At 43.2% G+C, this 23,948-nt stretch overlaps 1 protein-coding gene across 6 annotated transcripts in view; it reads left to right on the top strand.

Annotated features, from left to right (window-relative positions):
- SYNE2 (spectrin repeat containing nuclear envelope protein 2) overlaps window positions 1–23,948 on the top strand; it is a 351,025-nt gene that overhangs the window by 126,401 nt on the left and 200,676 nt on the right. For 5 of the 6 annotated variants that reach the window (XM_083167027.1, XM_083167022.1, XM_083167024.1 and 2 more), the window contains exons 33-42: window positions 1,380–1,541; window positions 2,378–2,479; window positions 5,053–5,226; window positions 6,599–6,997; window positions 9,388–9,552; window positions 10,807–14,040; window positions 15,200–15,307; window positions 18,497–18,663; window positions 19,821–19,947; window positions 22,280–22,498. In XM_083167027.1, coding sequence (XP_083023153.1) covers window positions 1,380–1,541; window positions 2,378–2,479; window positions 5,053–5,226; window positions 6,599–6,997; window positions 9,388–9,552; window positions 10,807–14,040; window positions 15,200–15,307; window positions 18,497–18,663; window positions 19,821–19,947; window positions 22,280–22,498 — 4,857 coding nt within the window. The remainder of the gene's footprint in view (window positions 1–1,379; window positions 1,542–2,377; window positions 2,480–5,052; window positions 5,227–6,598; window positions 6,998–9,387; window positions 9,553–10,806; window positions 14,041–15,199; window positions 15,308–18,496; window positions 18,664–19,820; window positions 19,948–22,279; window positions 22,499–23,948) is intronic. The other variant, XM_083167028.1, reaches the window with a different exon arrangement.

A 23,948-nucleotide genomic window follows, 5' to 3' on the forward strand; every position in this document is an offset into this window, starting at 1 on the left:
AGCAAAGGGGAAAATATAATTTACATAGCTTTACAATTTGATTTAACCTGTCACTTCTGGAGCGGAGATTTAATAATTTAAATCTAATACTGACTCTCCTTACTGAATCTCCTTAATGACTCTCCCTACTATCAGCTGACTCTCCTTACAGTCTATCAACTGACTCTCCTTACTCTCTCTCCTTACTGTCGAACAGCTAACTCTCCTTACTGACTCTCCCTACTATCAGCTGACTCTCCTTATTGACTATCCCTACTATCAGCTGACTCTCCTTGCTGACTCTCCTTACTGTCGATCAGCTGACTCTCCTTACTGACTCTTCTTAGTCTATCAGCTGACTCTCCTTACTATCAGCTTTCCAGACCAGAGACAATTACTGAGATTGCTGATTGGAAGCAGGGAGGTGGCATTCACTGAACCCTCTTGCAGAACTCGGGAGACAATTACTGTATTACCTTAGCTCGGGGCAGGCGTATGACCTAACATTCGCTGAAGACCGGCCATCTTAAAAGTAACTCCTGGCTTACTTTTAGCTGCGAAGAGAGGAAAAATCATTGATTTTTCCATTGTTGTGGCGCAAGTAAGCGGATGTGTAAGCATATGAGGGAATTCGGAAGGCGGGGTGGGGGGGTGTTTACCTGTTCGCTAGGCTCCCAATATACACAGCCTAGAGAGCAGGTCTTAATCAGGCCCTAAGTACCACTGGCTGCTGTGATCTGATGTTTCATATGATTGGATAATAAGGGCGGGATGTATCAACATACATCGCCGGCCTTCGCACTGCAGCTGCCGCGATGCTGCCGCATATGTACTAACATATGCAGCCAGCATCAGGTTGCGGTGACAGAGACCCCCGCGATACCTGTGATGTGGGCTGCGGGGGGTCTCCGTCACCTCCCGGCGGCTGGCAGCGTCCCCCTGCGTCTCCTCCTGAAGCCGGATGTCCTGCCGGCTGTCACACCAGGGGGAGGAGGAGATTTTGGAGGACGGGAGGGAGGGGGCGCGCGGACGTCGTACGGCGGGAGGCGAAATAAGCCCATAGGCTTCTATGGGGTATCGCCACCCAGGGGGTGGCGATACCCAGCCTTGCGAAAACGGGGCGGACGGGGATTGATACATAGGAAAATGCCATAAAACAGGGGTTTTACGGCATTTTCCCTTTAGTAAATCTCGCCCTAAAGGAGTAACAGAGAATAAGAAGAAGGATGCCAGGCACTATGTTGGTTACTGCATACACTGCCCCCAGTGGTACTTGGCATTACAGCAGGCAGCATGAACATTCTCATGCATTCATGCCCCAGGTGACCTTTACAATGAATCCAAGCTTCTCACATGTCGCCCTTTGACTTTTTTATCCTCTTGATGTCATTTCCCTTCAGGTATCTGAGAAAATTGACAGCAGTATTGAAAACCTGACAAGTGCGGTCTCCTTGTGGAACAAAATCCTGCAGCTGTCCCAGGAAATTGAGCAGTGGTCCTCGTTAAAAATGAAGTTATTTGGAAATAAAACTCTTACAGGTGATGATGTTCGATTGTTAAATGTAAGTATGAGCTGTGTTTTATTATGTGACCTGTTTATTCAGCGGTCTACCTGTGTACTAAAATACCACTGATCCCTGCAATGTCTGTACATAGGATGCATTTCCAACCCGCTAGTTGTGGGCAGAATTTGATGTTTGGGGTGTGCGCATGTGCTCACGTGCAAACCCTCGGAGTGGGCGCCATCATCGATTTTACACTCATCGGGGCGTTCGCTCAGTAGTGGGCGGGCAGGGAGCAGACACAGGGACCGGCCAGCATTTTTTGTGCCTGCCCGTATTTGTTTGAGTTGAGCAGCAGAATTGTCTCACCAGCATTAGCCAGGAAGGGGTATGGGTCATAGGGTTTACAGTTAATAGGTCAAGTGCTATAGGTCAGCAGGCCATAGGTCATTTCACCTTAGGTCGACACAAGCAATAGGTCAATATGTCGACGTGGACACCATATAAGTGTACCGCGTCCCCTCGCATACATCTTTTTGAAAAACAAAAATGTGAAGAACTCATGTCTACCTTTTTTCATGTCGACTTTTTCCAGGTTGACCCATTGCTTTTGTCGACATGTGTTGACCAATGACCTGGTCGACCTATTGATTTTATTACTGTAGACCTGCCAACTCTAATCCCCAAGAAGATAAATAGCACTGTTAAATGAAACTACAAAAATACAACAATAACATACAGGACATAAAGTGTATTCTGTGAGACGGGTGTGGGAAAGGAATTTGTACAGTACACATGTAACCGGTTTAAAGTGTGTTCTATCAACAGGTTTTCTATCTCTCCATCTTATACATAATGTATATGAAAAATGTATTTTTGTTTTTCTCACATTTCAGACTGAACTTCAAAATCAAGAAAAATATTTGGACGAAATCAGTAAAAAATCTGCGGAGATACATTACCTTTTACAATCTGATGAACCTCTTTTGGAACTACAGGTACAAAACAAAGAGACCATGGGCGGGATGTACCAAAAACTTGCGGGACATACCTACATATGTGATTGGCAACACAAAGGGGCAGCTCTCCCGGCAAGAGCTGCCTTTTGCGTTGCACTACGGTACCTTCCCTTACTGATATGTGACCAGGTAGTTCCACTGTGCATGCTCAGTGACGCGGATGGCCGCTGGTCATGCTGGGAGCTATCTGATCAATCCCTGATACAGCACAATGCAGGGGGAAAAAAGCTATAGCTGGCGTTACCTTCTGCACCCGCCCAAAATGTGGTTCAAAACTGGGTTTTTACTGCATTTCTTCTTTAGTACATCCCGCCCTCTGTGGGGTTTAGGTTTAGTTATATTGTCCATGTAAATCTATCACCTTTTTCGAATCTAATTTTTTTTTTTTTTTACATCTACTTGAAATGCAATTATTAGCTCTTGTTATCTTATTGCGCCATATTTTGATGTGTGTTCACTAGTGTACATGAACTCGAAGTAGATAAGTATACTACTTACTATACTATAAGCATGGGAACACTATCTATTGTAGATGAGTAGGGGAATGCTGCCTACTGCTGGAGGAGTAGGGGAATGCTGCCTACTGCTGGAGGAGTAGGGGAATGCTGCCTACTGCTGGAGGAGTAGGGGAATGCTGCCTACTGCTGGAGGAGTAGGGGAATGCTGCCTACTGCTGGAGGAGTAGGGGAATGCTGCCTACTGCTGGAGGAGTAGGGGAATGCTGCCTACTGCTGGAGGAGTAGGGGAATGCTGCCTACTGCTGGAGGAGTAGGGGAATGCTGCCTACTGCTGGAGGAGTAGGGGAATGCTGCCTACTGCTGGAGGAGTAGGGGAATGCTGCCTACTGCTGGAGGAGTAGGGGAATGCTGCCTACTGCTGGAGGAGTAGGGGAATGCTGCCTACTGCTGGAGGAGTAGGGGAATGCTGCCTACTGCTGGAGGAGTAGGGGAATGCTGCCTACTGCTGGAGGAGTAGGGGGATGCTGCCTACTGCTGGAGGAGTAAGGGAATGCTGCCTACTGCTGGAGGAGTAGGGGAATGCTGCCTACTGCTGGAGGAGTAGGGGAATGCTGCCTACTGCTGGAGGAGTAGGGGATTGCTTGCTGTACTGCTAGAGGAGTAGTGGATTGCTTGCTGTGCTGCTAGAGGAGTAGTGGATTGCTTGCTGTGCTGCTAGAGGAGTAGGGGGTTGCTGCCTGCTGCTAGAGGAGTAGGGGGTTTGCTGCCTGCTGCTAGAGGAGTAGGGGGTTTGCTGCCTGCTGCTAGAGGAGTAGGGGGATAGCTGCCTGCTGCTAGAGGAGTAGGGGGTTGCTGCCTGCTGCTAGAGGATTAGGGGGTTTGCTGCCTGCTGCTAGAGGAGTAGGGGAATGCTGCCTGCTGCTAGAGGAGTAGGGGGTTGCTGCCTGCTGCTAGAGGAGTAGGGGGTTGCTGCCTGCTGCTAGAGGAGTAGGGGAATGCTGCCTACTGCTAGAGTAAGGGAATGCAATCCACTGGGAGTGGCATCCTCCAGGCGTTAGCGGGAACGCCTGGAGACAGTGCACAGCGGCCAGACACAGAGGAACACGATTCCTGACCGCACACTACTTCTCCTCTACTCCTTTATATAAGGACACGCATACCGCTCACTACTCCACTCATAAGTACTGTGGATATTTAAAATTGAGAGGAGGGGTACTCATAAATGAAAAGCCTAATCAAGGGGTACGGGAGAGAAAAGAGGTTGTGAACCGCTGTCCTAGTTTAAAAACACATTTAGCATAATGTCAAAAAATGGAAATCTAGATTGTCCACATGCTTATTATTCCTTTTATCTTGCACAAAAACAAGTGTCTGCTCATGTACGTTCTGGTTATGGAAGGGTTAAACATTTACTGAGCCCTCCTTCCCGTCGGGACAGACAGCATTAAGAATATGCTTTTATGGCTCCACTGTGTACAGTGGTCATTTCCTCACAAATCACATTTTTCCAGTCAGGTTAGCTGATACAATGGGGGTTATTCTGGTTCACACGTAAAGGCAAATTCAGTCTCTAATGGACAAAACCATGTGCGTTGCAGGTGGAGCTTATGTAACATGTGCAGAGAGAGTTAGACGTGGTTGCAACGCACATGGTTTTGTCCATTAGAGAGTGAATTTGCCTTTGCGAGTGAACCAGAATAACCCCCAATGTGTGCATTAATATACATAAATAACCCCTGACTGTGGCTTGCTGAGTTATCCTATTCTGTAAAACTGTATGGTTGATAAATAAAAACAGAACGAGAACAGTGACATCTGCTGTCTATAAATAGTTACTACAGTTATTAAATAATGCATAACATTCACATCAACATGCCAGTTTTGGCTATCTAGCTAATGACATTGGTTTACTGATCTTGTTCGGTGTGTACACTCAATTTCTGACCAATATTGGTAACAATATCGGACGATGTGTCTATTGTGTATGGGACGACACTTAAACTAATTTGTGGTAGCACTTCAACTTTCTATAGCTCACTGTAATATGTTGTTACCATTCTACATAAGAACTGGTTATATGTTCTTTTTTTTCAGGCTATTAAAATCTCTTTGTTGAGTAAACTTTCTCCAATTTCTGAGTATATTTCAAATAACACTAAAGGTATGGAGGTATCACAGACAGCTGCAGAACGTAAGTCATCTGATTTATGTTCAATATCCGAAGATGGAGATCAGAAGAAATCGGTACCGTCACAAGATGTATCTGAGGTAAATCTCATTACTCCTGCAATCTGGTTACTATAGGCAACATCTCAACTTCTAAAACCCTACAGCAGTGGTAGCCAACCCTAGCCCTCGAGAGCTACCAACAGTTCACATTTTCCAGACAACCTAGCTGCTGCACTCATTACTCACTGACACATTTAAAAAGATCCACAGATGGTGCTAATTAGCTCACTTGTGATTCTGTGAGGAGACCTGCAAAACATGCACTGTTGGTAGCTCTCGAGGACTAGGGTTGGCTACCCCAGCCCTACAGTTTCATAAATCTACCCCTTAACACGTACACATACACACAGGGCGATTTAAGCCCCATTTCTAAACGATCTGACTAGATCACTTAGAAACGGAGCCCGGATCGCTTCGTGTGTATGCCCTCCGACGATAGCGATATTCTGTCCCGCACGTCGCCATTGCCGGCAGGGAAAGACAGTGCATGAGCTGTCTTTACTGCCAAGATCGCCGAGTAGGCAAAATGCTGATCAGCACACATCGCGGGTTTGCAGCGATGTGTGGGGAGAGATCCGTGCTTAAGCAAGTCGCTCGGTATCGTCGCCCTGTGTGTATGTGGCTTTAGTTTCTGTTTGTCCCTTTCAGCATGATTATTAGTTACACTGTATTTAGGTTATCTGTGTTGAGTTACTCCACCATTTTGCTACATTTTTGTTCATAAAGGAAACCCTACTAGATCCTGTTTAATTTAGCAGCTCAGGTCATGGTTAGACCTGGTCATTGTACTAGTTGGGTCACAACTTTCTTCCCTATCATGAAGCAAGATAATACCTTGTTATTAATGTGTTGTATAGTATACTATACATATATTATTAGATCATTCTTTTAGGTACAAACCAGTAATACCCCTTTCACATTGCAGCTAATTACCGGGTACAAGCCGGTTTCTTGCCGGTTAGACCTGGTAATTAGTGTGATGTGAAAGGGGTTACCGGTTATAGCTAATTGGTACCAGCATGGCAATCCAAACCGGGTTCTTACCAGTTTGTTGCTGTGCAGTGTGAACGGGTTAAATGGGTCTAGCCACCTGTTTCCCGGTCACACTATGGAGGAGGCAGCGCTTGGAGCAGTGCCAGCTCTAAGCGCTGCCTCCTCCCCCACCTCCGATGACGCTCCGCCACACCCCCACATGCTGTCAGCGAACCACCAATATTGACGGTTCGCAGAGGAGATCTGGACAGACCGCACATGCAGAGTCGCAGCTGGACTGAACCGTTTTAATGTCCCTTTTCGACCCTGCATTTGCAATCTGAAAGCGGTATGAGTAAGATTTCTGTGGCTATTATGTTGCTGTCTTAATATTCTAGCATGAAGATGTTGTTTTTAATAACTTGTCTTTATTAACCAGCATTTAAATGGAGATCTGCCAAGAAGCGAGGAAAACTTTACTATGGAAGTAGAACCTAAATCTCAGGCGAATGATTACCATAATTACCCTACATCACCGCAGGTGGAAACCCAAGGAGATGAGCAGCGTGAATGTTTAGACGCCCTGAAATTGAGGCTGGCTGAGATAAAGAAGATGCAGGAACACTTACACATTGATCTGCAGCCAAGTTTACAGGGCAAAGTAAAGCAGTTAGAAAGTCTAAAACAACTTCTCCAGGAAAGTCAGGATCTTGCCGGACCTGTAGAAGAGTTGAAGTCCAAGAAAGGGGTTCCTACCTCTGGTGATAGTCACAGTCCTTATCATAATCAATGGCTGGAAACCAAGTTGTTTCATGAAAGCATCACACAGGAATTACAGGCATGTATTTATAATTTAGGGTTAGTTGGTCTTCGCTATTCCATAATTCTAAATTAACACCTTGTAAATTTTTATCGGATGGTGTCAAAATCCCGGTGGTCGAATTACCAATGCCGAAGTCCACGACACCCATAGAGGGAGAATAAAACAGTGTGCCGAGCGTAGCGAGGCACCGTGCCCGCTGCATGGCGAGCGCAGCGAGCCCACAAGGGGGGGGGGGGGGCAATTCACACCCCCCCTCCTTGTCGGCATTTCGGCGGTCGGGATGCTGGCGTCGGTCTTTAGACCACCGCGATTTAGTACTGAATCCAATTTCATGGCCGCATCAGTCAGGGCAGTTTCTGGTTCTCATGCTGCCTACGTTGACCTGGGTTGTAGATGGAGAGAAGAGAATCTCATGAATGAGAAGAAAAATATCCATTCCACCTGACACCATTTACTATCCTACTTTCCAGTTCTGTACCTGGTCACTTCTTTGTAGAATTTGGCCCCCAAATTGCCGGGATTTGAATCCCTGGTTTGCAGTTTCCAATCCCGGGATTTCGGGATTAGACTGCCAGGCAACGTCTGAGCACTTACTCAGATGATGCCCGGCTATTCCCGATGCCCGGTGGCGGCCAGTGGCTCTGCGCAGTGTGACACGGTCAAGGGTCACGCTGCGCAGCCTACTGGCCGCGCCCCCACTCGCTACTTTTGGCTGCTCTATCACTACTGGAGACTCGCCGGAGACTTGCCTGCTATTAGCTGCGGCCATGTTAGGGCTCTCTTCTCCTCCCGCTCTCTCTCTACCCAGCCCGCTGCTGCTGCTTCCTCCGACTGTGTGCGGCGGCCGGGACACTGCTGTTATTAGCGATCAGGACACTGGAGCTCCTGCATCACTGCCGTGTGTACTGCAGCCTGTGTGCCCACCCCTCTCCTACATACACATACACACATATACAGTATTTTATTTATTAGGGAGGCCAATCCCTGGATCCCAGGAATCCCGGGATTGAGTATTTTTTAATCCCGAATCCCGGGATTGACTTCCCTACTTCTGGCAGCCCAGACAATTTTGCAAACTCCAACAGGACCCTCCCACTTCCTGTGTGTCCTCTTGCTCCCTGGGAGCTCTGCATTTATCTAAACCACTGTCTACCTCCACAGCGGTTGTCAGCATTTCTTCTATTTCGCTATCGTTAACTCCAGCAACACCTCCCATTGCACTCTTACTGTATGGAACCGAGAGCCACTTCATGGGCCTTTTTGCTGGGGCAAGTAGTAGTCTGTCATGCCACCCCCGGGAGGTCAGACATGCAGCAGGTCCGACCTCTGGCTCAATGCGCATGGGATCGCACATTGGAAGGGATGTGATGTCGAACACATCTGATTTGACTACTTTTCAACCATTTTCGTCCATCGGAATCAGGTGAAAAGTGGCCAAATCGGACTATTGTATGGGGGCCTTTAGTCATGATTTTTGAACTTGCCAACTTAATAGGGTACATTTACGAAGATGGGAGTTCTATTAAAGATTGGATGTTGCCCATCGCAACCAATCAGATTCGATCTATTGTCTTCTAGAACAGTGGTTCCCAACCCTGGTCCTCAAGTACCCCCAACAGTGCACGTTTTCCAGGTCACCCGGCAGGTGCACTCATTATTCAGGCACATTTGAAAAGATCACAGGTGGAGCTAATTATAGCACTTGTGAGTCTGTGTGGAGACCTGCAAAACATGCACTGTTAGGGGTACTTGAGGACCAGTGTTGGGAACCACTGTTCTAGAAGATGCTAAATAAGTAGATCTGTTGTTATGGGCAACATCCCATTATTAATAAAACTCCAATCTGCGTAAGCCTTAGGGTGTATTCAATCCAGGATTCTGACAGTCAGAACGTCCTGACAGTCGGAATCCTGGGACGTTTTAGTTAATTCGTCAGTTGCAACTCAAAGTCCCGTGTGTCAGAGAGTCTATGGATCGGCAAAAATGGCCGCCTATTGTCAAAAAGCGGCCGTGAATTCCACAATCAGCTACCATTTCTGACAAAACAGATCCAAAGACGGGTCTGACACCCTTCAATGATGTCATTAACGGCACTATTGAATAGGTGAAAGCAGATATTTCCCCTGTCGGGAAATTTTGTCACAGATTAAATACGTCCCTAAATGTGTTGACATCAGAAACGTTAATTTTAAGACACAATAGTTACACGAGTTTGTACATATATTATAAATATTTGTGTATTATCAATGATAAGTAAATACATATACATTGAAACAAATGAGTTACTTAATATTAAAGTATTGCTGAGATAATGTATATACGGCATCGGCACTAGCCGCCTGTTATAACCATCTAAAAACAGTAGGTGCCACTCAGGCTAACAATTTTTCTCTTGCTATTCGTAGGATACAAAGCACATACTGGAGACCCGCATCGATGAACACCAGAAATACGAAAGTCTCTCCACTGCCCTGAATAACAAAATGACAAGTTTTTATGAAGAGCTTGTTAATTTTGCCGGCTCATCGCGGGAAAACGCACCATATGAACAGAAGAGACAAAAATTACAGGTGCAATTGTCTGAGATAATACATTTCTCGATAGAACATTGCTCAATTAGGAAGGCTCCTGGATATATAACCTTTAAAATATACTTTATTCAGGAAGAAAATTGTCTTGAAACAGGGGTACTTAATTTTTTTTTTTTTAGTACTAGAGCAGCCTTTTTGCAATGCAATGTATAAGGAAGTCACAAAGGGAGATTCAAATTCTTCATACAATACTTGTAGAATGGAATACTAAGCAAATCTACCCAATCTCTGGCCCAAATGGCACCGTTATCTACTGCCCGCTAACACAGTAATATCTACTATCTTTCTCTCTTCTATTTTAATTTTGACTTGGCATGGCCAATTTTGACTATAGTATGTTTTTTTGCCATGGAATATTTTTTAACCTTTTTAATTTTTTTTTTTTTTAATTTTTTGCAGTAATCTTTTTATTTTTTACCGGTTATACTTTCTATTTGATATTTCTATTCTATAAATTTCTATTATTTTTTTGTTTAGTCTCTTCATATTTTTAATTTTACAGTATTTCTCCCAATTTTTTTTATTTTTACATTTTTTTTTTATCCATTTTCTCTTTAATAATATTTTCAAACTTTTTTTTTTGCCTCATCGCTCATCTTTTTTTTTTCCTCCTTTTTTTTGTTCTTTAACAGTACATCTAACAGTACATCTAATCTACATTTATCTCTTTTAATTATTGGCCTGATCCTCTAGTCTAGTCTATTTTTTTTCCCCATTTTTTAAAAATCCTCATCTTCATTTAATTGTGCTATTTTGTCTCACTCATTTCCTACCCGTGCGCATCTGATATATTTTATTTTTGTTTTTAATTTCTAAAAACTGTCCCCAAACATGATGGTAGTAGCATCTATACTTTATATATAAACAGCAAACTACTCCTCACCTCTATGAGTTTGTGTGCTAAAAACTGTCACAGCTCAAAGGGAAAGTATATTGCAGAAGCCGTCATTTTGGCAGACTGTTAAATAGTACTGTTTATTACAAATAAAGCCGCCCAGTGTGTACGGGCCAGCGATAAGCGACAGGGTGGACTGCTATCCATAGCGTCCTACTATGGAAAGTCGTCCACTCCCTATGAAAATCACTGGCAGGTGGGGAAATCAGTGTGTATGAATTTTACAGTATTAAGTAATGTGTAATGAGTACTACTTCTATATGATTGTCAATGTATATATTTAATGTGCTGTTTTTCCATTTGTTTAATCAATATGTACAATTAATTTCCCCTTGTAGGAGTTGTGTGATCAATATGAAGGTTTGCAGATCGACCTCAGTGATGTATCCCGGCTAGCAGATGGGGTAAAGCACAGTACATTTTCGACAGGAGTCACAAGGATACAAGAGGCTATGGACTTCTTTGACAGCAAAATGAAAGGATATTTCGAACGGCTTGAATATCTGAAGCCAGTGATTAAGCTTCCTCCCGTAACTGTGAAACCAAAGGGGAAGAAAACTAAGAAAGTATCTAAGAAGAAGTTGGAAAATACAGTACAAAAAACAGTGGAGTCTTCTCCTCAACCTGCGCAACTTACAGAAAATCATTCTAAACCTTCTGGGGAGTCTCCTCTGCAACCTGTAGAGTCTTCAGTAGAGTCTTCTGTGGAAGTTTCAGTACAACCTTCAGTAAAACCTAGAGTAAAACTTTCTGCTCGGCGTACATCGATGCAGCCATTGAAAGGTTCTACTGTGCATCCTAAAATGCCATCATTGGTACAGCGTGTGGAGGCCCAAACTACAGTGGGATCATTAGTGGAGTCTGGAGTGGGATCATCAGTGCAGTCTGCAGCGGATTCATCCGTTTATACTCTTGTGCAATCATCCATGCAACCTGCATTACAACTCCTAGAAAAACATTCACTGCCTCCTTCAGTGGAGCCTTCATTGCAAACAGTCCAACCTATAGGAAATGTTTCAGTACAACACACAGTAGACTCATCAATACACTCTAGAAAGAAACTGTCACTGCAGCATCCTGTTGAACCTTTAGTGCACTTTACAGTGGACACTTCAGTACAACAAGAAGGTTCTACTATGGAACCTTCAATACAATCTTTAGTACAACCTATGGAAAAGCATTCAATACATTTTACAGCAGAACCTACAGCAAAGCCTTCAGTGCAGCCTGCAGCACAACATTCAGTGCAACCTACAGTGCAGGTTTTAGTGGAAAGTACTGAGGATCCTCCAGTACAACCTATATTACAAGTTGTAGAAACACATTTAGGACAACCTACAGTGATACTATCAATGCAGCCTGGTGTTGAACCAGTGAAGCCTGCAGTGGACTTTTTAGGGTATTGTACAGAAGAACTTTTGGTGATGCCTACTATAGAACCTTCAGTGCAGCCTGCTGTGAAATCATCAGTCCAGCATGTTGCAGAATCATTAGTGCAACCTGTTGCAGAACTTTCAATGCAGACTGCTGTGGGGCCGTCCGTTCAGCCTATTGTGAAACCTTTAGTGCATCCACCTGCAGAGCTTTTAGAGCAGCATGCTGAGAAGCCATCAATGCTGCCTGCTGAGGTGTCTTCCACTGTGTCTTCTGCGGAACCTTCAGTGCAGCCTGCTGTGGTACCTTTAGCCGAGCCTGTAGGGAAGCAACCAATGCAGCCTTTAGAGGAGTCTCCCATTGTACCTGCAGAGGAACCTTCAGTGCAGCCTTTAGAGGAACCTTCAGTGCAGCCTGCTGGAGAACTTTCAATGCAGACTGCAGTGGGACCTTCCATTCAGCCTGTTGTGCAGCCTGCTGCAGAGCTTTTAGAGCAGCATGCTGGGAAGCCATCCGTGCTGCCTGCTGAGGTGTCTTCCATTGTGTCTGCTGTGGAACCTTCAGTGCAGCTTGCTGGAGAACCTTCAGTGCAGCCTGCGGGGAAGCAATCAATGCAGCCTTTAGAGGAATATCCTATTGTACCTGAAGAGGAACCTTCAGTGCAGCCTGCTGCAGAACTTTCAATGCATACTGCAGTGGGACCTTCCCTGCAGCCTGCTGCAGAGCTTTTAGAGCAGCATGCTGGGAAGCCATCAGTGCTGCCTGCTGAGGTGTCTTCCATTGTGTCTGCTGTGGAACCTTCAGTGCAGCTTGCTGGAGAACCTTCAGTGCAGCCTGCTTGGAAGCAATCAATGCAGCCTTTAGAGGAATATCCTATTGTACCTGCAGAGGAACCTTCAGTGCAGCCTGCTGCAGAACTTTCAATGCATACTGCAGTGGGACCTTCCCTGCAGCCTGCTGCAGAGCTTTTAGAGCAGCATGCTGGGAAGCCATCAGTGCTGCCTGCTGAGGTGTCTTCCATTGTGTCTGCTGGGGAACCTTCAGTGCAGCTTGCTGGAGAACCTTCATTGCAGCTTGCTGGAGAACCTTCAGTGCAGCCTGCGGGGAAGCAATCAATGCAGCCTTTAGAGGAGTCTCCCATTGTACCTGCAGAGGAACCTTCAGTGCAGCCTGCTGATGAGTCCTCCTTTGTACTTGCTGAAGAACCTTCAGTCCCATCTGCTGCAGAGACTTCGGTGCAGCCTGTGGAGAAGCAATCAGTGCCGGCTGCAGAGAGGTCTCCCGTTCTGCCTGCTGAGGGGTTTAACATTCTGCCTATTGAGGAACCTTCCATGCAACCTGCTGCAGAATCTTCAGTGCACTATGCTGCAGAGATTTCAGTGCAGCATGCGGAGAAGCAATCCGTCCTGGCTGCTGAGTGGTTTCCTGCTCTGCCAGCTGGGGAACCTTTAGTGCAGCTTGCTGGTAAAAAATCACCTCAGCCTGTTGGAGAATCTTCTATACAGCATGCTGTGGGAACTTCAGTGCAGACTGCTGTGGAACCTTCAGTGTCTATTGGGGAATCTCCTGTTCTTCCTGCTGTGGAGCATTCAGTGCAGCCTGCTGGGGAACCTTCTGTGCAGCCTTCTGGGAAAGTCCAGCCTTTTGGGGCAACTTTAGTGCTTCCTGCTGGGGAACTTTCAGTTGTGTCTGCTAGGGAGCAGATTGTCCAACCAGCTGGGGAACCTTTAGTGCTAACTCAGTGGGAAACTGCAGTGCTGCCTGCTGAAAAAACGTCAGTGCTTCCTCCTGAGCAGTCTTCAGCTCTGCCTGCTGGGAAACCAGTCCAGCCTTCTGGAGAATCTGTAGTTCAACCTGCTGGGGAACATTCAGTTGTGCCAACCCAACTTGATATTGTACCTTCAGTGCAAGCCGAATTGGAACCACCTGTGCAACTTGAAATGTGCCCTTCAGTAGTTCCCACTGTGCAATTTTCAGTACAACATTTAGTGCAATCTACAGAAAAGCATTCAGTACAACACAGAGTGGAACAATCAGTACATCCTGCAGTACAATCTACTGAAAATCCTTCATTACAAACTGCAGGGGAATCTTTAGTCCAACCCGCAATGCAACCTATAAAGCAAACTACACAGCAACCTAGAGACACCGTAAAAGTAAATGAAAAGAAGGCGTTAAAAGGCAAAAAAAAGAAAAAGGTAATGTAAGACTTGATCTTCCCAATTTCTAAAGTAACTATAATGATACTAGAGAAATCAATGGAAATGTCAAATTAGTGTGATGGGTTGCCCCCAAAATATCAGGAGTTGTTTAAGGCTGGCAGCCGTTTTATGGCTCATCATTGTATATGCCCATCACAATCAAAACAAGAAGGCTTTATAAAACAGGTGTTCGTTACACTGGCATCATTTTTCTGTAAACAATGCTAGCACCAGTGGCGGATCCAGAGGTGGGACTGCAGCGCAGTTCAAAATTCAAATAGGGGAGTCGCACCAACTGCCAGCAAGTCAGTTTGGAATGGAAGTAGGTGGCAGTGGGTGTGGCTCCCTTATTTGAATTTTGACCTGTGCTGCAGAAGCACCTCTGTAGCCTCCACTGACTGTAACCCACCTCTAAAGACTATAATAGGTGATTCTGGACTCAAAATACTAAAATCTTGTAACCTCCATAGGCTGGGTACACACTAGAGCAATATGTACCTGTGATATGCTGGCCGACATATCGTATTTGCAGTACACCAACAATGTTCTGAAGGATGGGACGATCCCTACAGACCCGCAACTGGATTGGGGAATTTATGGGGGTAGATTAATCTATGTGGGCAAATATGGCGTTTTGTGAATAGTGTAAAGGGTACCTTTTGCGGAAGGTGATCTGATATTGGCATGAGGTAAAGAAACGGATCCCTTGTATAATACAAAAGTATTGTACTCTGTATAAATAACTATATATAATTTCTGTATAACCATAGAGTTATATACCTGATGTCAGCACTGCATTATCCTTTAGGAAATATTGTGCATTATAACCAAGGTCACAAACCTCTTCCGTAATCCCCACCATAAGCGATTAGAGATGTTGATGGCCTGTATATAATCTGTGTTTTCTAACCTGTAATAATATGTTCAAATGAACCTACCCAATATCTCAATGGAATAATATTATTAATGACGGTTAGGTGGCAAGTAACTGAAATGTGTGCAGGGTTTGTTTTTGTGCCGCCTGGCCCAGGTGCCCATGTGCACTGCACACCCTACACCCATTGAAGATGGTACATTATGCATTTTGTATTTATTTGACATATACTGTATGATAGTATCATTCATTATTTTTAACCATTTTTATTTTCCCAACTAGTCAAATGCTGGTTCGTCTGCCGTGAAAAACCAGGCAGTGGAAACCCAAGCAGTGAGCAGAGCTGCTTCATCAGTACACAAGGATGATACAACGGACCATATTGATGAGGTATTATTAAAGTATTTTCCTTTTTTAGATATGTTCTCAATTTTTTACTGACCTTTTTGAATTTGTATTGAGCTGAACAATTACACTGTCAGTTTGTGACTAAAAAGTTTGAGTTCATGGCGTCAGGGGCTGATCATTCATGTTAATTTTTGAAATTTGAAAAATGTATGTTTTCAAATATTTTTCTATTACTAATAAGGGGGATATTCAATCCGGAGTCACGACTGTCGGGCTGGTCCGACAGCCGTGACCCAGTCCCGTTCTAGAGCCAGTTCGATTGCAGCTCGGCCGGCGGGAATCAATGTCCTGCCTGCCGAGCGCAGAAAAGGGGGACGTGGTTGTGAGATTCATCTGCGGCCGGGAGCTCGACAATCAATGACCATTCTCAACAGAACGTGCCCGACTGCTTTTAAAGTCGAGCATGTTCTGCCGAGTTCCCTGTTCAATGCTGTCAGGGAAGACAGCATTGAATAGGGCCCCGCCGCCATTTCCCCCATTGGGAAAGATAGCGGGATATTTAATACCCCCCCTAAGGGTTTAACATAACATTTTACTTCCACTGCAAACTGCTGTGTAAGCGGTTCCATGTTTGCCATTAACGTTTAAGCATTGAGCATATGTGTGTACCGGTTTGGTTTTGGTCAAACATGGTCACCAGTGGCTGAACATTTCAAGAGATTCCCGCTGCTGTTTTGTTCTGTCATGCGACAAACCAAGTTGACAGAAAGATTCCGCAGTGTGACAATCTCTGCTTCGTTACAGGTTTATTTATTTTTATATATATATATATTTCATATCAAACAGCAGAGGGCAGTAATTCTCCAGCTAAACTTTTTGGTTATAGAATTTTTTTATTTTAGCATTTTTTACTTCTATTATGTGATGCAGACTTTACTGAGAATCCTTGTGGCAGTTCCCTGATACTCATGAGCTAAGGATTTATATTGTTGTTTGTAATAATGGTAATGTAAATGGCAATTATGTCATAATGAATATACAGAAAGGGCAACTGATAATGGAACATTTCAGATATCAGAAACAGAAAATGCCAGTGTAGTATTTAAGGTATAAGATTAAAAAAAAAGTGCACAAAATATAAAAGCACATATCACATAAGATCACCAAAATCATGAAGGATGGAACCATCCAGAACCAGGAAAAAGGTTCTCCTAGCCAGAGTGGGACTTTAGGATAATCCTGTTACAGCACTCTGGCTCATTTCATTGTTGACTACTTCCTCAGGGATATCTGTAAGGGAGTTGGCAAAAATGTGTTTCCCTACTGAGAATGTTCTGCAGTGAGTTCTAACGGGGGTATTCAATCTGGTATTCTGTCTGTCGGAACGTCCCGACAGTCGAAATCCCGGGAAGTTTTAGCTCAGCTTGACTGTAACTCTACAGACGTAATTCAATGTTATCGCTGTCAAGTTTGGGAAAGTGGGCGTGTCGTGAAAAAGGCCACGGATTGCCGGAAAATGTCAGTGAATTCGACACTGCGGCCATTTCTGACAAAACGGATCCGACTTGTTTAAAAGTCGGATCTGTTTTGGCGAAATCTGCCTCTGATGCTGTCTAAAACGGTAGCATTGATTAGGCGACGGCCTCTATTTCCAGAGGAAATAGCGGCCAGGATTGAATACCGCCCTTAGACACTACACTTTCTAACACTACAATACTGAATGGGTCATCAGCTGTTATTTTTATACATCTTGGTCATCCCTGTGTGTTTTCTAATAATATAGCTTTTTATTTACTATATGTTTTTAAATAATAAATGCATCCAGTCAAAGGCATTTTTTCTATTTTTGCTTTTTTCTGAAGCAAAATGTGATGACACCATGTACAAAAAATATCATCTGTAAAGTGGTAGGAAACCAAAGGCCAAGTTTCAGTATTTGAGATGCAGTTGATGGCCATACAAGTATGCCCGTCTTAGCTAGGTATAGGGATGAAGAAAAAGGGTGAGTGGAGGGCATTTAGTGAAGCAGGAGACCTCCATATACAGGGGGAAATTTACTAAGAATACAAATACAAAAAAATTGCATTCCTATTCTTAATACGAATGAATACGTTGGGTGTAGTCGTATTTTCATTCGTATTCCGGAGGATAATTTACTAATCAGTCGTATTTGACTGATTCGTATTATCCGATGGTGTATTGATTCATATTTTTTTCTGATAAATACAAATTTGTATGTTAAAATACAAATTCGTATTTTAAAATACAAATTCGTATTGGTTTTAGCCTGCATGGATCAGTCAGATCCATGCAGGCTGCAGGGTAAAAATAAATAATAATAATTTTAAAAGTGTGTATGTGCGCTTAGTGAACTTTTAGAAGTCAAACATTCGTGATTTTGATCAGCTGGGGGTTATTTTCTGTTTTTTTTTTTTTCCTCGTGTAAAATTCTAAGATGTGAAATACACTTCCAAATCAAGGTGTATTTTTTTACGATTCGTATGCGTTTTCGATTCGTATTCGTATATTTTTTACAACTACGAATTGTTAGTAAAAGTACGTTGTTTTCATGTTAAAATTACTCGTATTCTATTGATGGCGTATTTATTCGTATTCAAATGAATACGAATACACATCACCGTATTTTCAGGATAGTAAATCCTGAAAATACGAATACGCATCAAAAAAATCGTATTTTGCTGTACGAATACAATTTTTTTTATACGATTTTTTACCTTAGTAAATTTCCCCCACAGTGTAGAAGGCGGCAGGCAAATGGGAATGAGGAGAGAAGCAACCTTTAGAAAACAGAGGCATTGTAGTAAAGATCAGTGCTAGACGCTTTTAATGAGGTGTATCTCGTAAACCTTGCAGGGATGGGGGAACCTTGGCACTCCAGCTGTTGTTGAACTACCCATCCCAGCATGCCCTGCTACAGTTTTGGTATTTGCCATGCTAAAACTGTTGCATGGCATTCTGGGATGTGTAGTTAAACAACAGCTGGCTTGACAAGGTTCCTCAACACTGGAATAGGGGATCTTTCGGGTTCTTTTTGTATATTTTAATTCTAGTCCACCAAAGTGAAATTTTCCTTTAGCACTAGATTACTTTTGTTCTAACTTTTCTTTTATTTGTTGTTCCAATGAAATGCAGATTTTTACTGTCTGCTTTCAATGCTTATCACTTGCCTATACTCAGAATTATTTAATATGTTCTTTGAATTTCTGACAGAGTTTAAGCACTGAAATTGTTCAAAAGAAGCATTATCTGGATGTGACAGACGGTTCAAGAGAAGCTGCGGAGGAGAATGCATTAGCGGAATCCACAGAAGTAACTGGAGAACAACAAGAGGCCAATGGTCAACTACCTACAGTGCCGCGTGATGCTAATTCCAGCAGGTAGGTGCAGGTCACACTTTTCAGCTATCCATGTGGTAAAAGTGTTAAATGCTCAGTGGGGAACAAATGCAAAAAAAAAAATTATTCTTTTGAAAGTTTCCTGTGTGATTCACAGAACCATTATCGGAATAATGAGGCTGTCTCATTTGCGGTATTCTATAACTGAAGATAACCATCTACTGCAGAGACAATTTTCCTTCCTGAAAGATTTCAGATTTGTATTTGTTGGATGATAGGGGCTAAAATTTCAAGAGGAAAATGGCCGTCTTGTATTACATTTGCTCACCTTTTAACTCTTTCGTTTTGTAACTAACTACTGGATTTGAATTTTAGATTGAAATGTTCTTGTGGTAGATCACATGAGACATGAGGTTTCAAAAACGGTTGAGGTATGAGGTGCAATATCTTATTCCATTTGCTATCTGCACTCACAAAAATAAATTCTTACCAGTTTAACCAGTTGTGAGGAGCCTGGCCTTGTTCATCAGAGCAGCGGGCCCTTTTATTATTCAGCACATCGGAATGTGAGGGTGGAGTGTTGTTGAAGGTGGGGATTGAGTTAGGACTACCTTGTCCGCATCACAACCCTGAGGCTTGTGATGCGGACTAGCCAGCCCCTTCATGAAGGGGGAGGAGCCTGAGCAGTGGCGCAATTGAAATGTAGTGATAGATTGAGGCAGCAGATCCTGCTCATGGCTATCACCGATGGGTGGCTATGCTGAACTGCATATTGTTCTGTCATGGAAGTTGCAGGTGAAGGCTTCGGCCACCAGAGATGCTGAAGCATGGATCCCTGTCTTGTATCAATGGCTGCCCTCATTAGAATGTACCCTTATTGGGATTTAAATATTGCACATATAAATCTATTTACGTAGCAGGTCACATACATAAAATATCTTATGTTACTTTTGGGGGATAATGTGAACCCTAATGCCTTCCTAAATCTTCCTCTGATGGTTTTTAGATCTTCACTTGCTTGGTTGAGGGCAGAGAGTCATTGACTTTTAAAACCGCAATTTCAGCAGCTTTTGTGGTATTTTTCTTTTATGCTTTTTGTTAAATCGCTCTTTTTCCAGAGAATTTTTTTTTTTTTTTTATAACTCTGAATTGCATTTTTTACTTCTGTATACTGTATCTGTCAAACTATTTCCCAACAGACAAATAAAGACCTCGCTAAATTACATAACAGTTTGTGGCAACGATTCCCCTCTACTAACTGCAGAGGAGATGAAACGACAAGAGGCTGATGATGAGGGGAGCGTTGTCACTCTAACGGAGGTCCAGGTAAGAATCCCGCTTGTGCCATCTCTAATCTTCTGTCTCTCTAATTCAATGCTTGGGTGCAATATATAATTAACAGCAGGTGTGTTTAAAGTTGACCTTTATTTTCCATTTTGTGTTTTTCAGTTCTTCTATAATGCTGGAGTAAAAAAATGTCCAGTTTTTAAAAATATATTTTTGTTTTGCCTTTTTAAATGTCAGAAGGTTTCTTACTTTTGACAACTTATGTAATCATTTACATATATATATTATCATCCAGCAATGTCACGTGTGAAATAATTATGTAGAATTGATATTTCATTACTACTTAAACTATCTGTACCTTGTCATTGTTGGTTTTATACCCAGAATTGACATTAATGTCATATTCAGTGATCTCATAACCGATATTAGGGGCTAATTTTACTAAAGGTTTTAAAAATGAAAAAAGGTGATGTATCCTATAGCAACCAATTAAATTTAGTCTATCATTTTTCTAGGATGCAATAGAGGAATGATAGACATTTTTCACTTTTAGAAGCGGCAGTGGTTCTTCCTCATCTTTGCGGCCACCGCTTACGCTATGGAACTGATGTAGCGTACGGCGAGCTGTGGGGATTATTTTCTGGGTCCAGGCCACCACCTATTACCTTTGAGTAAAGTTATGGCGAGCAGAGCCCGCGAGGGGACAATCACAATTTACGTAGCGGCTAATGTAACTGTTGTAAGCGGTGGCCGCAAAGATGAGGAAGTACCGCTGTAGTAAATTTTCCTAAAGGTGTGTGGTATACTAATGATCTGACCAATAGATTGTGTGTTGTCATCGCATAGGGCCAGATGTTTCAAGCTTCAAAAGGTAATAAAATGGAGAGTGATAAGCAACCAGCCAATCAGCTCCTACCTGTCATTTTTAAACCCAGCCTGTAGCATGACAGGTAGGAGCTGATTGTCTGGCTGATTATCACTCTGCATTTTTTCACTTTTTGAAGCTTGATACATCTGGCCCATAGAGAGGTGGTAGCATGGTGGTGTCGGACTGGCGGTTGCTTTTTGTGTGGACCGCAAACTGGGGCAACAACAGTATTCCTAGATTGTCACTGCCTATGGCCCTTCATTACCATCTACTGGAGTAGGACTAGCAAGCATTGGGAGAGTCGCATAGTGTATGGCACCTCTTTAGGATCTGCATACAAATCAGGGGGCTGATTTTGAGTGAGATGCTAAGTATTGTCTGATTGTAAGTACTGTCTGATTGTAATGCTGCAGCCTGATTTACCACCTTACGCTAGTGCAAGTTTCCATAGGGCTCATGTGAGGATCTGTCTGAATTCAGTATGGAAGCTGCTCCGCCTACTGTTTTTCTGCCCACCATCATTAGTATTGGCAATTACACCTACCCCAGTTTGGGTACAGGAGATCTGTCTTACACCATACGCATTACTCAGAATCGCACAGAACTTTAGAGTCTCTCGCTACTCAGCCACACAACACTCAGTTCTGTGCAATCACATTGTCTTCACCAAGTTCCCACATAAAGCATCCATTTCACGCAGAGGGAGAGATGTACTAAGCCTTGAAAATTGATAAAATGGAGAGTGATAAACCACCAACCAATCAGCTACCTGCCATGTTTCAAACCCAGCCTCTAACCTGGCAGTGAGGATCTGATTGGCTGGTGGTTTATCACTCTCGATTTTAAGCTTAGTACGAATCGAATTTAAGGCCCATACAGACACTACGATGATGCCTTAATGATGATGAACGACCCCATTATAAATCACCTCCTGAACGACTTTGTTCAGGGTCGTTCAGGAGGTGAATCTTTCAACATCGTCTAGTGTTTATGCTGTGAATGATGGACGACTACAAATGATGCGCGTACCCGTGGGTCGTTAAAGACCATAGCCATCGTCCATGCATGCAGGTCAATTTGGCTATGGTCGTTAACATTGTTTGTTTTTTCAATAGAAAAAGGACCTGCATCGTTTGTGGTCGTTTGTCATCCGTCGTGCACCAGCGATCAATGCAATGCTGAGGTCTTTCATTTTCATTTCAAGGGTGAAAATTAACGATGGTAGTTAACGATGTGACACATCGTTGTGTGTGTATGGACCTTTAAGTTGTCCAAAATTAGTACATTTACTTCTGTGTATGAGCCGTATGCTGAGCCTTGCTATTTGAGACTGTACAGGTAGATCTTGTTGAATTGGCCCCAAGGTAAATAAATACAAAATTAGATAATCTGCGTTAAACAAATATCCAACTCTATATACAAGCCTGTTAAAGCATGGTAGCAAAGAGCAAACACTATTTTACAGACCTTTAATCATTGTTTTTTATGAACCTCCAAATGCAGGACACCCAGCTGATCCGTGATCAGACCGAAGAGACCTCGCGTGGGCTTGTTTCAACACCAGCTCCGGTTAGTTTGCCAGCAGAAGCTGAAATGTTACTGAGGGATCTTGGGACTCATTTTGCAGCCTTCCAGCAGGACATTGTTTCTCAGTTACCGCATGTGGAGGGAAGGCAGCCGTTGGCAGGAAGACCTTCGGGAAATATTGCTGACAGAATTAAGGTACTTGACTCCTTACATAAGTAATTTTTATTCTAACTGAATTATTGATGAACAGCAAAAGAGTCTGTAGCAATATATTAGCATTCTAACATCAAAGGGCCGCTGTTACCTCATCAGAAATAATATATCAGGCCTTCAAGTTTCCAATGTGAGTCACACTCTGACTTCTAAGTACAGTAGATGCCTCTTCCCACACCTACACACACACACACACACGAACAAGATGCCACACTAGATATTATGCAACATTGTTTTGTAGGGTAGGTGATGGTATACATTTAGATATTCATGATACACTGCCTTCTGTTTTAACCCTTGAGCTGCCGAACATCAGAATAAGTAAGTACAGTATAAAGAGAAGATGTTAACGCTCTCATTTAAACATTCCATGGAACATTTCATCTTCCGTTATTAGAACTCCATAGTAAAATATACATTTTCTCTTGATACCACAGTGCGAAAGGCAATCCTAATGGAGATCTTAGACTTAGGGTGGGACATCCCAATTATTGGGGAATTCGAATCGACGTATTCAATCTTTGTACCGATTCAACGCCTGCGTGAAGAAATCCGTCACAGGAAAAAAACACTTGGATCAGTGAATCCACAATTTTTTTTTTAATTCTCAGGTCCATTTAGGCCCGTGCCGATTTGACCTAAAAAAATAAATAAAGATATGGCATGAACTACAACGTTCTAAAAAATGGGCAAAAATTCCCGCGATTGATTAGTGATCGGCAAATCGTTGCCATTTATTCACCTGGCAAAGGAAAAAGGCATTGATTAAATACCCCCTTAGTTTATATTTTTTCAATCTGTGCTCATATTTCCCGACAGGAAATATCGGCACTCACCTATTCAATGCCGCTGTTACCGACAGCATGTTTTGTTAAAACAGGCTGCGGATTGTTGAATTCACAGCCGCTTTCTGACAATCCGTGGCCGTTTCCGACAGTTTATGGACTTTTCCAACACTCGACAGTCGGATTATTGAATTCCAACTGTCGAGTTAGTCTCGCATCAGAAGATAACAGCTGGGATTCTGACTGTTGGGATGTTCCAACAGTCGGAAACCTGGATTTAATACCCCCACCCCATAGTTGGCAGAGGTTTGGATGTCAACCTTTATACATTGTAAGTTTACAATCATCAGTAATCCGCTCCATCAGCAACCACCAGTTTTGCACTAGTTGCAGCACTGGGATAAGGGGATATTTCCAGAACTGTGGACAATGGGCCATTGAAGTTTTGCTAACGTAGTTGGTGGAACTGTGGCTATTTAGACACAATGATATATTTTTACTTGGAGTTGTCCTTTAACAACAAACTACTCAGTCACTGGCCCATTGCAAGTATACATTCCACCACTACAACCATTTCATCAGGCCAGTGCAGAGAGATGTACAAGTGTAGATCATATTCATATTTGCCGGTGGTATGTGTATTCTTT

Source organism: Crinia signifera, chromosome 12 (assembly GCF_055691185.1).
Source record: "Crinia signifera chromosome 12, ASM5569118v1, whole genome shotgun sequence".
NCBI lineage: Eukaryota > Metazoa > Chordata > Amphibia > Anura > Myobatrachidae > Crinia > Crinia signifera.